We start from the raw sequence: 17135 nt of genomic DNA, 5'->3' as shown, positions 1-17135 counted from the left end.
GGATATTTACAATCTTCCTTTTTTGATGTGCATCAACCCAAGTTAGGGTTAAGCCAAAATGAAATAACATAGTAAATTGTAATTATAACAAAAAATCGCAATGCAATGAATTAAATAAGTTAATAAAATTACAAAATAAGTACTCCTAACTCTCCCTTAATCCCTCTTAACTTAATTTTCAAACATATTCTATTTTTAATAATTAACCTACTATTTCGACAAAAAAAATTTTAAAATTACTTTTTAGTGTGAAAAATCCTGAATATTTTTTGTTGAACTTAAGTAGAATAAGATAGACTAGTAAAAAATTTTTCAAAGAAAGATAGTATTAAATAATTTATTTTATTAAAACAACTAATTTTTAAAAATAAGTCTTAAAAAAATATTTTTTCCAACTCTAAAAATTATTTGAATATGTAAAATACATTGTTTAACAGGGAAAAAAAATAAAATTTTTTAAATTTCTATTTTCTTAACTTTGTAATATTAAAAGTTTACTTTTTGTAAAATAATTCATAATAATTTAGATAATATTAAAAAAATATAAAATTTTTTGTTATGATAGAGAATATCATATTTTATCACAAAAAAATAAAATTTTCAAACAATAAGTTTACGTGATAATTTTAAATTTTAAAATATGATTTTTGCTAATAATTTTATAGAAAATAACTCAATTGAAAAAAAAATTGAAAAAATAAATAAATAAAAATTTTGAATAGAAAATTTTACTTGAAATTTTTCTAATTAAAATATTTTCTACCCTAATAATTTAAAATTTTAGGAATTTAATCTAAAAAAGATTTTAGAACCCAATATAGGTTCCTACCAACTAGATTTACTAAAAATTTTGGAGGTACATAATTTCTAGGGATTTTTCTAATTTGTCTTTGGTGATTTCTAACGTACCAGTTAATTCTTATAAAAAAATTAGTGTAAAAATAAATTGTAAAAATTTTTAAATTTTTTTTTTTATTTTTATTATCATTAAAAGGTATCTCATATGAAAAAAAAATGTCTTATCTTAATTTCTTTAATCTCAGATGTCTTCGTGCTAGTAAAATTAAGTTAACATTAGTTAAAAAAAAAATACAAAACTACTTCAACGCCCATCAATGTGAAAATTCATAAAAAAAAATTAAATCCACAAGCAAAGAGGGAACAACTCTTCTAAAAGATAATTAAGAATAAATATTACAAATGAAGCTTCACAAAAAAGAGGTTAAATTGGTCTAACACTTCGTGCAAGAGAAGGAGTGTTTCTTTTGCTAAAGGAGAAGATAATTTTTTTATTTTGTAAATGGGAGAATGAAATCTTATTTATTAGACTCTAATATTTTTCTGTACTTGTAATTTCTAGATGTGGAACTGAAAACGTTAGAATTGGACGCTTACATTTACTAGCTGTTGGAACCTAACCACTTAGATTGGCTATTTATTAGAATTGTTAGTTTTATTCCAATAGTTAACTTTTAATAGTAGAAATTATTTAGTAGTAGTCAAAACTAATATAACGTGGGTCAAAACTATGAGTAGACAATAGGCAAAATTATAAAAATGTAGAAGTATTTTAATATTAATCAAAATTATTTAAAATTAATAATTTTGACAAAAAAATATTATAATAATATAAAAGGAGTAATCTAAAAATTTAGAATGAGATTCTTATTTTATTTTTATATAAAACATCATTTTAATAATAAAAATAAGTTTTTTAAAAAAAATATCCAAAAATATATATATATTAATTAGTTAATGGTTCAAGAATTTAGGCCTGAAACACATGTTAATCAGTTAATGGTTCAAGAATTTAGGCCTGAAACACATGTTAATTAGTTAATAGTCCCACCTTCCTGTTCAATAATTGAGTCAAGGTGAATTTTCCTTCCATCATCATCGGTAAGTTTACATTGTAGAGGAAAAATAAGACGGTGATGGGCTTTAATATATAGCGCTGAGTATCAGGAGTTTGATTGCATCGCTACGCCAATGCAGGGAAGTAACAAGGTCTCCATCAGGTCTTACCTCGCCATCTCTCTCCTAACCCTACTCTGCTCCGTCTTCCTCCTGCGGTGGCTGAGATGGCGGAGCTGCGGCCGAGGACGGCCGCCCCTACCCCCTGGGCCCCTCGGCCTTCCATTCCTTGGAAGTCTCCTCTCCCTCGAACCCCAACTGCACGTCTACTTCCGCCGCCTCGCCTACACACGGCCCCGTCCTCAGCCTCCGCCTCGGCTCAAAGCTCCACGTCGTTCTCTCCTCCCCAGCCGCTGTCCGAGAGGCCTTCAAGGACCACGACGAGGCCTTGGCTAACCACGACCCCCCCGCTTGCAGCGCCGACGCCCTCCGCCATAACATGGTGTGGTGCCCCCACGGCCCGCTTTGGCGCAGTCTCCGCAAGGTCACCGTCCGCGAGCTCCTCAGCGTCTCCGGCATCGAGGCTGTCAGCCACCTGCGGTGCCGAGAGGTCCAGCAGACTGTCTCCGGCCTCCGCGCCGGCGAGCCGGTAGCCGTGCGGGATCTGGTGTTTACCACGGTGTTCCACGTGATGACGGGCATGCTATGGGGAGTGACGCCCAGCGACGACGCGGCGAGCCAGTTCAGGAAGGTGATCCAGGAGTCCATCTGGATGTTGTCAGTGCCAAACGTGTCGGACTTTTTTCCGAAGATTGCGGCGCTGGATTTGCAGGGTTTGTCGAGGAGGATGAAGGAACTTTATGAGCGTTATACTTTGTTGTTTGCCAAGTTTGCAGAAGAGAAACACGGCGAAGGTTTCCTAAAAGTGATGATGCAGGTTCTGGAAAAGGATGATAAGGAGTCATTCACTCTGGACAATGACAAGGGCTTGTTCCTTGTACGTCCCTCCATCTATTTTGCTTTACTCAATTCCATCTCGCTAGCTTAACGCACACATTAAACTTAACATCACTCTGTTTTATTGTTTTTGTTTTAGGATCTAGTAATGGCAGGAACAGATACATCCACAAGTGCAGTAGAATGGGCGATGTCTGAGCTGATGTGCAACCCCGAAGCTATGAAGAGAGTAAGAAATGAGCTCGACGCAGTGGTCGGTAAAGGACGCCTAGTGGAAGAGTCAGACCTGCCAAAATTGCCTTACCTTTGCGCTGTGATGAAGGAGACGCTCCGCCTGCATCCAGTGATTCCTCTGCTGGTTCCCCACTCGCCCAGCTCCACTTTCGTACTAGGTGGGTACACCATTCCCAAAGGTTCCAAGGTCTTCATAAATGTTTGGGCAATTCACAGAGACCCTGCTCTGTGGGAAGATCCCTTGCAGTTTCGACCCGAGAGATTTTTACAGGGGAATCAGAATTATGATTTTCGTGGAAATACTTGTATCTATCTGCCATTTGGACTGGGGAGGAGGATATGCGTGGCGATTTCTTTGTCGCAGAGGATGATAATGTACATGTTGGCTTCCTTCCTGCACTGCTTTGATTGGGAGTTGCCAGAAGGGCATGAACTTGAGCTCAGTGAGGTGTTTGGAATTGTGTTGAAGAAGGCTCGACCACTTGTTCTTATTCCAAGAGCAAGAAATCATCAACTAGATATTCGAACTTTATGTTGATTGAGAGTTCTTATCTCCTTCCTCATCAAGCTAATAATTATACAAGTCCTATTTATTGTTGTACTATCTGCACTGTTTCAACTTATGTAAGTCTCGTTGACAACCAATACTCTAAGAGCATCCACAGTAGGAGCTCGGAAAGAGCTCCCACTGTGACGTGAACTTGGCGAAAACCTCCCTTCCATAGTGGAGGGAGGATTTTTGATTAAAACGAAGAAGCAAGCCGCTTCTTCGTCTTTTCATTTTTTTTTATTTTTTTAATAATTAAAAAAAAATTAAAAAGTCTGGTAATTAAAGTCTGCTTCTCATTTCAGTGAGAACAACCGTTGTATGTCGTTGAGCAACGGCTAATTTTTAGTCGTTGTTCAACGGTTATAATTAAATTTTTTAATATATAAAAAATCTATAAATATGAGATCTATTTCATTCATTCTATTCATTTCATTGCTATCCTTGCTCTCAATTCAATTCTTCCTTTCATTCCCTATTTGTATTCGTTATGGATGAAAATCTCAATACTTCCTTTACGAATCTTTTGAATTCTTCAAATACGGAAGGAAATACATCTTCTCAAAATACTCGCATTCCTCCAAATATCCAATATCCTCATTTTTTCTCTCAACCACAATATCCTCCAAATTTTCAAAATATTTCATATGTTCCACAATATTCTCCAAATTTTCCAAATTCCCAAAGTTCTCAAAATTTTTTGCTGCCATGGAATCCAAGTAACACCGCCTCAGCTCCATTTGGTATGTATCCATCCCAAGACTGGTCAACAATGGGTAGCCAACTTGGAATGCATTATCCTTACGGGGTTTCTCCTAATCAATCATCTGTCATACTTTCGAATGAATCTAGCAGGGCGACTATTCATCCATCTATCAGCGACAAAGAATCTCTAAGGTCATCATCTGTTCCAGCAACTCAGGTGCCACCACACTCATCACAAGAAGAGCGTGAAGTTGAGCTGGAGGAAAATGAATCGAAAAGAAGATTTTGGTCTCCCGATGAAGATGTGGTCCTTGCGAAGTCATGGACAACTATAAGCACTGATGCAATCATTGGTAATGACCAGAAGGATCAAGTGTTGGATCGAGACCGCGCTAGAGAGGGGGGGGGGGGTGAATAGCGCTCGCGGCTATTTCATTTTTCGGAATCGTAAAACCGTTCGAGTAAATGCAGCGGAAATAAAAACAATCACACAAAGAGGCAAACTATTTACTTCGTTCGGAGCCTAGATCGACTCCTACTCGAAGGCCCGCGATCCTTGATCGCTTTCGGTGGGCAACAACTATAAGCACGATAATTTGTACAATTATAGGAATTTACAGCTCATAAACTTTATACCGACAACTAAAGATGGAGAAGCGTAGTTCCGGGTCGTTGGTGTTGCGTCGCAGCACTTCTGGGTCGTCAGGTTCGCAGCACGTAGCAAGAGATTATTCAGAGAGAGTTGTGTTTGAAAGAGGTGCTCGAACACTGCTTATAAAGGGCGCTGGAGGCGGCTCCAAGGCTGTCCGAGGCGCCTCCAAGCCCCGGGTTGCATGCGTCGATAAGCGCTGATCAAGTCGCGCATTATCCCTCTGAAGGCGCCTCCATGCTGCGGTCCAAGGCGCCTTCACTGCCCTTTAAGGCGCCTCCAAAGCCAGCGCACAGCCAGCTCACCTTCGCACCCGAGGCGCCTCCAAGCTCCATGGAGGCGCCTCGGACACTATTCATCCGAGGCTAATGTTGCTCTTTTGTCCCTGCACAATGTGTTAGTCTACAAACTACACACATATCCTACAAGACAAAGTTAGCACACATAATATCATAAATATGAATGAAAGTTCGACAATCTCCGGACTGTCCGGGTCTGACTTCGGATTTTCGACCGGAAACCCTAGGTCGACCCGACGCCTACTGTTCCCTCTACGGGGAGCGCGTCCTCACCTACTCCACTCAGGAGATTTACCTGTTGCCAGTCGATCCTCCAGATCGACTGGACTTTTGCTCAGCACTCGACGCTTCCGGACTTTCTGCTGGACATCCGCTTCCCGGCCAGTCCAGTCTTTCACCTGGTTCGCGACACCAGGACTTTCCACCTAGGGTTACCACCCCCTAGGACTTTTGCCTGAAGACGTCGACCTACCAAGACTTACCGCATAGGGTTACCACCCCCTATGACCTAGAGTTACCACCCCCTAGGGTTTTTCCCTTTGCCTAACCGCAGCTAGGACTTTCCTGAAATCCTCAAGTAGACTTGTTAGAAAACAAAACACCTTAACTTTGAATCCTTTGCCATTATCAAAACACAAGTTCGATCGTCGGATGCTTCCCGCACCAACATCAAGCTTTTTGGAAACGTATTGCTGATTACTACAACAAACATCACCCCACTGGATCTATGATGAGAAGTTATCAGCGTCTGAAATCACATTATTACAGGTTTGCACCGATGGTAAATAAATTTTCTGCAACTTATAATAATTTTTATACTCATTGGTAAAGTGGTTAGAGTAACGAGAATGTGTTGGAGAATGCACTGAATATGTGGAAAGTCAACAACAATAACAAGGATTTTAAGTATATGCATGTGTGGAGGGTTCTCAAAGACTACGAGAAATATACTCCACAATCAGTTGCTCATTACTCTAACAAGAAGACAAGGACATCCGAGTCAGGAGGAAACACTTCAACATCAAATCCAGATACAAGTGTTGATTTAGATGACTCTGAAGTCCGCATTCGTCCGATAGGGCAAAAGGCAGCGAAGAGGAAGGGCAAATCTAAAGCAGAGAGGGCGACATAATGGAACATAACATCGACAAAGAATGGCAAGATATTAAAGAATATCAAATGCAAAAAATGGCTCTGCGGGAAGTCGAGATCTTTCATAAGGATTATGAAATTCTTATGAAGGATATTGATCTCACTTGATTACCAGGATTCATAAACTCTAATACTTAAGCCTAGAGGTTTAGAGTTCGAATCCTGGGGAAGGAAAAAATCCACTGACCAGGGGTGAAAAGTCCTAGTGAGTAACGGCACAGCCAAGGTTCGTCGGTCGACGACATTAGAGGTCGCCAAATGGGCCGACGGTCGACGACATGAGAGGTCGCCAAATGGGCCAAGAGGGTCGGGTCATTACAGGATACTAGTGAGATGACATCAGGACAACTTTATTTACATGAGAAAATGGTGGAAAAAATTAAACAGAGACATGGCCTGGTGTAGATGAGTTTACGTTTATTTTTATATATTATTATAATGTATGTCTTTTCATTTGATGCACTGTAATATTTATGTTTTTTTTTTAAATTATTAATGTTATTTCATGTTAGCAAGTGGTAAATTTAAATTTTATAAAAATTTAATGGTGTATAATGTAAAATATGAAGGAGAAATATGAATTATATATAATGAAAAGTGTAGGACCCATGAAGAAGTTGTTGAGAGATTTTTTGATAGTGGAAAGATGTGTGAGGTTTTTAACTTTTGATGTGGCGTGGATGTGGCAATGAAAGAGCTCACAGTGGGTTTTAACCACTGTGGATGCTCTAAGACGCATACCGAAGTCAATTATTTTTCTTTGTGATGGAGTGAAAGAAAATAAGTTGTCCAATGAGCTAACCAACGAGCTAACAAGTTATTCATATGGATCAAGCTAAGGTAAGGCTATGGAAGAAAATGAGCAACCCATATTAAAGATGATTTATTATACATCCATAGAGGCTAAATTACAAGAATTAAGGCTAAAATGATGAAAAAAGTACTTAATGTGCTAATTAAAAATATGAAGATCAAAGTTACAATTGAAAAAGATTTGACCCAGAACAACTTATGTGACTTAGTTAATCTAATTCAAGTTTTAGATAAGTTTAATCAGTCATTTAAATTTTATGTCTATATAGTAGGGATATATTTAATATGTCAACACAATTTATGCTTAATTTATATTTTTATTTGAGTTGTAATGGTACTATAAACTCAAAATAACTTAGTCTTTATAAGTTTTTACTAAATGAATTTTCTTTTAACCTTTTAGGATTTTTAGGTCATTTATAGCTATAAATAATAAGGTGGGATCCACATATGTATCTTTTGGCTTTTTCCCTCTAAAAAAACAATGAGACTCTGTTAGTTTTTTTATTGAATTAAAATTTATCAAAACATTTTCTTATGGACGTTTAAAGCCTTATCAATCTCAATTCCAAAGTTATAACGTCTTCCATTTCTTATATGAAGATCCGTGCTTTCTTAAGCATTCGGTTAAGGTCATTTTCAATCATTCCAATCTTAGCAAATTTTATTTGCCTTGTAGTTATTATTTTTTTTTAAAAAAAGAAAAAATTATAATTAAAAAAAAAATAGGAAAGAAAAAAAAAGGGGGACCCAAAATTTAGAAGAAAAAAATGAAAAAGGGAGGAAAAGAAAAAACAAAAAGAGGAAACAAAAAGAGTAAACTTACATTTTCTTCTACCATTCTTTATCTTTCACATGTGCCTAAATTATATTCGGGCAAATTTCCTTTCAACATTTATTTCAAATTTTTACCTTTTAATTCTGTATTTTCTTTACAGTATACCTAGATTAAATTCTAACAATTTTTTTTCAGCATTTATTAAAAGTATCTAATTTTTAATTTTATATTTCTTTTAAGTTTAGTCTTGATTCAATTCTGACATATGCCTAAATTAAATTCAGATAAATTTTCTTTTAGCATTTTTTTTTCAAGTATCTTTATCTTTCAATTCTACATTCTCTTAAATTTTACCTAGATTCAATTCTGGTATCTTCTTAGATTCAATTCTAATAATTTTTTTCATCACTCAATTCAAATTTATCAATTCTATTAAGTTGTGTTATTCTTTTAATTCCTATCTTTTATCATAATCATTATTATTTGCCATGAAAATTTTCAATTAATCAACGAATGTGCTTACAGGGAATTGCCTCAATTCTAAATTCTTTAAATATCTAACCTTAGTGGGTTGAGTGATTTACTAATAACAAATTACTTTAATAGTGACAAGTGGAAAGGAAGCAAGAACTAGATAATCACTTGAACAACGTGCCTTGAGACAATCTTAGAGCACATGAAAAATCAAATTTAGTTAAATCTTAGATAAATTAGAGAGACAAGATGCTATAATTATTGAATTACAAAGAAGCCAAGTTGGTGGAGTAACTACACAGAGGGTTAGTCAACATAACTGTGATGGCAATGATGATGAAAGTGTTGTTTTTGAGGATATTGATGATAGAGCTTCTAGTGATAAATCTAGTCATGATCAAATTGGTGGTTGAGGAGGAAGAATGCATAAACTCCCTTGCTTGAAACTCTCGGCCAAAAAGAGAATGAGAACAAGAAGGAGCTAAGGAGGAAAAAGACAACAACCATCACACTCAAATCAATGCCAATGAATCTCATATTCATTTGGCCGGCCACACATGGAATGTCAATAAATTACATTCAATGTTAATGAATCTTGCATTCATATGGCCGGCCACACATGGAATGCCAATAAATTACATTCAATGCCAATGAATCTTGCATTCATATGGCCGGCCACACATGGACATTCCATGCCTCTTGCTCTCCCTTGATGATGTGGAGATGATGTGGCAAGAATGTATTTGTTGGCCATGCCATGTAGGATGAGTCATCCTTCATGAAGTGGCATTTAGTCAAGTCATACTTGATGTTTCAACTTCCCATTTGGTCAAGTCAAACTTGACCACACATCTTCCTTGTTGAGTTAAATCCAATCTTTGATTCAAGTCAATTTCAATTTAATGAGTCACAGTTCATTAATATAAATTGACTCAATGAAGCAACTATAAATTAGACTTATTCAATAATTGAATCTAATTGAGTCTAACCCAATAAGTCTAATTCGGATTACTGTTAATCCAATTTTGGTTCATATGAACCTAATCCAGTTGGTTCATCATATGAACCTAATCTCCATCCACTCGTTCTTTGTGTGTGACCCAATAGGTTCTTGTAACGTTGGCAATGTTTCTAAATCTTATTTAGAAATATAAACAATGAGCGGCATCTAGCAATACATCATTGCTATCCAAGTTACAAGAATGTTGAGATCCAACATCACCTTGTGACTAATAATTGTGACTCTTCACAATATATGACAAGTGTCCTTCTATCCTTGACATCTAGATTGATCAATTTGAGGCATAGACGGTGTCATTATCTGATCAATCTAAATCTTGAACTCCAAGTAGACTCACTATAATCAAATGAGCTCAATATTTCATATTGACTCATTTGGGCATGACCATGCACTTAGTGGTCTCACTCTATCAAGAATAACGATGTCACCCCCATTATATAGGAGGGATAGATCCCATCTACATCACTCACATCCCTCCGCATAATTTGTTACATACCCAGTAATCGCCTTTATAGTCCACCCAGTTACGGGTGACATTTGACGAAGCCAAAGTATGCAACTCCTTATGTAGGGAACCATGGTGACTTCAGGTCCAAGGACTAATAGTCATACTAATAGCCACATGAGAAAGTATATGACACTCATATAATGATCCATGATACTTTCTCATGACGGGTCATTCAGTATACATTCTCCAATGCATACCCATGTGTCAACTTGATATCTCCATATCCATGACTTGTGAGATCAAGTCATCGAGTTGACCTACATGCTAGTCTCGTCGCATTAACATTGTCCCTGAATGTTAATACTTGACTAGGAATGATTAAGAGTAGTGTTCTCTATATCATCTCACTACCGATTCAACCAATCGATTGATATAGATAGGAACCTTCTACTCAAGGACACTATTATATTTAGTTATTTGACACCAATATAAGTAAGTATAATAACCAAAATAAATGTCTTTATATATATATAGGAATATGATACAATGAGTCCATATAACAATCATCATATGATTGACTCTAGGGCTCTAACTAACAAGTATGTTGCAGCTAGTTCTTGCACTTGTCATGCTATATCAATATGATTGAGAAGATTATTATAGGAACTTCATTTGATTCCAAAAGATGTTATAAAGATCATGAATGATAATAAGTTAGCTCAAATTTTAGCAAAGAATATGGTGTTTTATTAATATAGCAAATATATTAACATAAGATATCATTTTATTTGAGAATACATTGTAAAGAAAGAAGTTGAACTTGAACTTGAGTATATGAAGAATATGAATAAGTTACTGATATTTTTATAAAGTCACTCAAATTTGATGTTTTTCAAAGATTTAGATTCATGCTTGGCGTAAGGAAGATTCAAATTAAAAAAAAAAAAAAAACCTTCTACCCTCTGGTCACTTAGTGGTCAGCTATAAACTGATCCCGTGATTTACCTCCCTTCACATAACTTGAGGAAGGTTGTGAAAGATGCATAAGATAAGCATAATTATCTTTTTGCTACAAAGAAATATTCAAGTTTAAAATAAAATGTTAGAAGTTGAATTAAACTTGAATATATATGAAGTATAATAAATGCTTGATGTACATGAACCAAAATAATATATGAATCTTGAATTTATATACCTAAATAGAATATATGCATGGATCTAATTAATGATGTATGATCTAGAGATTTCTATTGAACAAGTCAGCTTTATACATAAATCTTTATATTACAACTCTTCTCTTCTTATAAAATTATTTGAGAGTCCACCACCTTCCAACAACAAGCACCAGATCCACCCATTTACATGGAAAACACATATCTTTGTGGAGATCGAGTATGCAAGTGATGTTGGGAGGACGGAGATAATAATGTTGAAGACACATCATGAAAACGTGTTTCAATGGTTATCGACCCACCTTAGCAGCGCACTGGGATCTTGGATTGGTCTGTTCATTGTTTTTGATCTTTTATTCAAGAAAAGTTGAACGTACTGTTATTTTCAAAAGATCGATGCAATTTACGATAAGATAAATAAAAGAATAACCAATGAGATTATGGAAGACTTCAGACTTCAGTCATCGGTATAAATGTTGTAACACTTATATTATAATTGTGTACTTCCTATTTTCATGCTTTGTCCTACTTCACAGTTGAATGCACTCATTCCATGTTACATCTTTGCTAATCATTTGCTATTTCAATCCATTTTTTTGAACGGCAAATAATGGTGGGAATTGAAGCTGACTTATCGCATCAGTTTTTCTAGCTGAAATCACAGGGATTGTAACAACAAAGGTTAAGTTCTTAGCTGTGGCACTGGCTGCTCAAATTGCACAGTGGGCACTTAATCAATCTTGTGATAAATAACATATTGAATTAGGCAAGCACAAGCAGGAATGAAGTAGCCTTAAATAAACTCATTCAGGTATATACAAAAATAACTCTTCCTTTCGTTTAAGCCAAAACACAAGTGTTTTTGACATTTTTAGCTCTTCATTATCAGTTCCCTTCTACAATTTTCAGTTTGCCTTTTCTTTTACAACTAAACTAGTTCAAAGTTAAAACAAGTAAAAAAGTTGCAAGAATTCTCCACTGTCAATGATTTTTCTTGCGACCAATTAAAAACATCCTTTTGTGGACCTCTGAGTACAGAGTGCCCGTTCCTTGTCTATCATGGAATTCCAACGTAGAACCTAAACCATCTAATAACTATGTCATGACTTGCTTTTCTTGAAGAGAAGGAATATTTACAGGATACGCTGCTCTGGTGTGTCCTGAAGGAAATAGAATTTCAACTACTGCTACTGGCACTTTGATCAACATCTATGCATGAACAGATTGAGTTAATAACTTGGCATGGTTATGTTCCCCTTCATATGTCACAATCAGCATTGTTGGATCTTCAACACACCTCTCTACATGCTTTCTTGCTGGGCAGCCTCTCAAGCTGCTGCATTTGTAGTATCCTCTGCATGGTTTAAGACAGACAAATATGGCAGATGATCTCATTGAAGAAGCAAATGACATGGCATTTGATGTCAAATCGAGCTGAATGTACAACATTTCAGAGGATAGAATATCATTTATTTGAAGATATTACTCTGAAACTGAGCTAAGTTTTCCATAATTTTTTTAATCTATGCAGATGAATTTTTGTTGCTAAAATTCATTATTGACTAATGTTTTGCATGTCAGTGATTTAGTATGCTCTTAATTCATGATTCTTGGTATCAGAAAGTCAGATTAAGTAATAATGCGCCTACATTTAACTAACATGTGATAACCAACAGTCTCATATGCTAATTGGTATTTTAATTAAAGCACAAACAAAAGCTGTGAATGTTTACGAGGAAAGTTAGTAACTTACCTAATGTTATGAGCACTGATCCTTCGCAATTTACAATTTTAGATGTCAGTTAAAGTTCTAAAAGGCTAACCAATATGGCTAATAAAACCATATAGTTTTCTTATTTGAAGAATAAGAAAAATGATCAATGGTGACTTCATCTAAGATAGTATTAGTATGACAACAAAGTAGGGAAGAATATGTTGGGCTTGAATTATAAGCATGTCTTGTAAAAAGCAACTAAATTCTTTGTTCTATAAAGCCAAGAAAACTATAAGTTTTTTACTATTTGATACCTAGGATGAGGAGATCCTTTGATTGGTTTCTGCCCATACTTCCTCCAAGAGTAGTCATCAGAAGGGATATCTGCAATCTTGTTACTTATTGCGGGAACCTTAATGGATCTCCTCACTCTTAACTTCCTGTACAAGGACAAGGAAAGGTTGATTTCATCAAAATCAGAACATCTTCTTGCAAGAAAAAAGAAATGAAATCAAGTCATCATGTCAGGGAAGCTCCAACCTCTTCTTTGAGCAGTGACACCTGCCTGTTTTAACACATTTGCCACTGCCTTCATCACCTCCACTAGTGCACCTCCTGTTGTGTAAGTGCCAGTTGATTGGATTGACCGACTCTGACCCACCAATCAGATTGAAGCCCAGCCCTCCCATGCTCCCATCCATGCTCAGGGATGACAAAAAGGACTTAGAAGATGACACAGTCCCTGTGCAACTCGAGTTGTTGTTTCTCCCAAACATTCCATTGTGGAGCTTGAGCTGTTGCTGAAGCTGAAACAACTGGCTGTTGTGCTGCTGGTGGAGGAAATGAAAATGAGCTGGTGAATAATTGCTGAAAGCAACTTGAACACTGCTCTTGGAAGCAGTCTCCATTTCTACACCAGGTTTATCAGGAAGCATCCTTGAGGGGGTTAGTGAAGCAATTTTAGCAGTGGAGTTAAAGTCAATGGCTGGTTTTTGTGATAGGTCTCTTGGAAGGAATTGGAGCAATAGTGGAGAAAGGTCAGCTCTAGATATTGCTGTGGGATCTAAGAAAATGCTACGATTAAATTGAAGCTGTTGGGCATTCTTGAGCCGCCTCAGTTTTGCATGACCCACCTCTTTACTAAGCATGGAAACAACCTTGTTGAAGCTGGAAATGGCCTCCCCTGTCTTTTCCATTAGATTTTTGCAAGCCAAGGGATGATCTTGGCCCTCAGTGAGTAAGCTCAACACTCTGTGGCAGTTCTCCACGGCTGCCCGAGTAGCTTCTTCTACTCCCTCCATCTCAAACAAACGACTTCTCCAATTCTCCCAGCAATCAGATATTAATAAAGCATATAAAAATGACACATTTCACAAGATATAGCAATCTTTCTCTACCTTCAAGTAGGAACATTTGAATCTCAGAAAGTAGATTGATTGAAACAATACAAGAGGGAAGATTGATCGGCCGTCATCTGAACTGGTTAGATTAGCTAAAAAAGACACACGATATCCAAGGGACTCAAAGCAGGATAAAGTGAAAGAAAAAACCCAACGCCAAAACCAGTAGGGAGGAAAGAGGTAACCAAGCAGTGGGTATCCAAGTTCCAATTTTGACCGCACCGATCAGGTAAAGCTGCAGCCTTTTGCAATGCAACGAGCTTTAGGCAATAAAGTTAAGATTCCGCGAGACATAAATATGCATGAAATAGTTCGTCGCCGACCATCGGAAGCAAGCTAAAACGCAGAGAAAAGAAACCCTTGGCGGGATTAAAACCCTAGGAACCGCTTGCAGATGAGAGGTTCTTTGTTTGGTTACTCCTCGATCAGTGAAGGAGCGAAGGTTAAGCATTCGCAAGGCGGAGATTGGCGCACTTATTTATCGAACCATGGAGGCTCGCCAAGACGAACAGTTCTGGCCACTTCGCTGTTCCAAAGGGAGATCTTGGCCGTTGACGGAAGATCGGACGGTGCTGTGGTAGACCGGGGCTCGATCACCTTCCATTTGGGTAGCTTTAAGCTGTTCAAGTTCTGCGCCAGTCGTCAGTTGTCTTGTTGCGATTTTAACATCTTGCTTTTAGGGTGTGGGATTCCCTCCAAGCGCTATAGAAATGTAATTGGTCTGACTGTTGCCAATCTCCAATTGGACGATCAAGATTCAAGGAACACGGATCCCAACGAGGGAAACTTGGGGGTGATCGAAGTCGTATCAGTTGAGGCAGCAAATGTTTTGGCGACACGCCGACATTTCATGTTGACCGTGACAGATCATAGGGACGGGTGGGACCCACTTCTGCTGCACTTGTAATTCGGTTGAACAAAATTATTTTTAAAAATCGGAATACTCTTCTTCAAATAGATTATTATTGTATACAAATTTGTAACAATAGTGAGTTAATCAAAATATTGTTTTGGCTTTGAAAATTTTAAATAGTTTTCAAAAATTTTGTGTGGACATCTGTCCAAAAATCTATGAAAAAACACTTTGAGTCAAACTGTATTTCTTGAAGCGATAGATTAGCCAAAATGCACATTTGAGGTAGAAATAAATCAATTGTATATTTTCAAAATCAAATTCTTAAGTTTCTAGATTGTTAAATTCATTTTGAGTCAATTATATATTTAACGATGGATTGAGCTTTAAATTTACATTTTAAGGCACATCAAAAAAAACAAAAAAAAAAGAAAAGTGAAAATCCAAGTCTTATAGGCAGATTGATACAGAAACAGCCAACAGCAACACAAAAGGAAGCTTAGTCGCATATGCATAAGGACATACAATGAAATTCCTTCCACGTATGCAATTTGAGGACTTTATATCCAAAATCTTCAGACAACAACGCTACAGTCACAAAAAGACAGAAACAAATCTAGGTTGTGGAAATTAATATCGAAGAAAAGTAATCATCTGTATTGATGAGTTAAAAAAAAGAATTGTTACAAAGTCTTATATAATGGGTTATCAAAAAATCTAAACTCTAAATTAAAAAGATAAAAAATTAAATTATTCTCAAGGCTATAAATAAATAATTTTAATTATATAATCTAATATCCCCTTAAACTCATGATGCTATAGTCAGAAACATTGAGGGTTTGTCAGATAAAAATCGGAAGTGTGAAGCGGAATGAGTCTTGGTAAACATATCAGTTATCTGCAGTGAAGAAGGAACAAAAGGTAATGTGATAGTGTCAATTTGTAGATGATGACGAGTGAAATGATAATCTATCTCAATATGCTTCGTCCTCTCATAAAAAATTATATTGCGCAATCTGAATAACACTCTGATTATCACAATGAAAAACAGTAGGTTTCTGAAAAAAAATTCTCATATCCGCAAGCAACCAACATATCCAAACAATCTCACAAATAGTGATAGTCATGGCACGATATTCAGCTTCTGTGGAGGATCTCGAAATAACATCTTGTTTCTTACTTTTCCATGAGATAAGAGAATCTCCAAGAAAAATACAGAAGCCAGTGGTCGACTTACGATCCATAAGATCATCCGCCCAATCAACATCAGAGTATGTATAAAGCTTTAATGAGGAAGTAGAAGGAAATAAGAAACTCTGAAACTGAGTTCCCCGAAGATACCGAAGAATGCGAAGAACAACAGCTCAATGAACTGTGGTGGGTGTAGTGACAAACTGACTAACCACATGTACATCATACACAATATCAGGACGAGTCACGGTGAGATAAACCAAGCTTCCCACAACTGTACGGTAGAGGTTAGGATTTGGCAAAGGAGAAGCATCTGATGGAGAGTACCTAGCAGTCTCAAGGGGAGTATCAACTACCTTGTTGTCAGTGAGACGTGCACGCTCAAATAGATCAGTTATGTACTTTGACTGAGATAAGAGATAACCTTTAGGTGAAGAGGTGATCTCAATCCTCAGAAAATAACATAGTAAACTCAAGTCTTTCATAGCGAAACAACGAGCTAATTTAAACTTCAAAGACTTAATTCCATCAAAATCATCACCAGTAATTATCATATCATCCACATATAATGATAAAAGTATACGACCTCCACGCGTGCACTTGACAAATAAAGCTGAATCATGATTACTGGGATGAAAACCAAGCGAGATAACCACCGTGGAGAACTCGACAAACCAAGCACGTGGTGCTTGTTTGAGTCCATAGAGAGCTTTGCAAAGCCTGTAAACTTCACCAAATCAGTGAGCAACTCCAGGAGGAGGCACCATATACAGTTCTTCTTGAAGATCACAATTAAAGAAAGCATTCTTTACGTCCATCTGAGATATCTTCCATTGACAAATAGAGGCAACAACAATTAACATACGAATAGTGG

The 17135-nt window shown here is 36.7% G+C and overlaps 1 protein-coding gene and 1 pseudogene across 1 annotated transcript; one reads left to right on the top strand and one right to left on the bottom strand.

The window, feature by feature from the left end:
• The first annotated feature begins 1958 nt into the window (after nt 1-1958).
• LOC122011612 lies at nt 1959-3690 on the top strand (annotated as a pseudogene).
• An 8223-nt stretch (nt 3691-11913) lies between these two features.
• LOC122038132 (protein WRKY1-like) lies at nt 11914-14642 on the bottom strand. The gene is made up of 3 exons (XM_042597741.1): nt 13358-14642; nt 13132-13257; nt 11914-12457 (listed from the first exon to the last, which is right to left on the bottom strand). Exons 1-3 carry the CDS (start codon nt 14116-14118, stop codon nt 12313-12315), a joined length of 1032 nt encoding a protein of 343 aa, XP_042453675.1. The 5' UTR covers nt 14119-14642; the 3' UTR covers nt 11914-12312.
• Nucleotides 14643-17135: the final 2493 nt, after the last annotated feature.

Source organism: Zingiber officinale, chromosome 1A (assembly GCF_018446385.1).
Source record: "Zingiber officinale cultivar Zhangliang chromosome 1A, Zo_v1.1, whole genome shotgun sequence".
Taxonomy (NCBI): domain Eukaryota; kingdom Viridiplantae; phylum Streptophyta; class Magnoliopsida; order Zingiberales; family Zingiberaceae; genus Zingiber; species Zingiber officinale.
The sequence above is the reverse complement of the archived record's forward strand: the minus strand, read 5'-3'. Positions and strand labels throughout refer to the sequence as shown.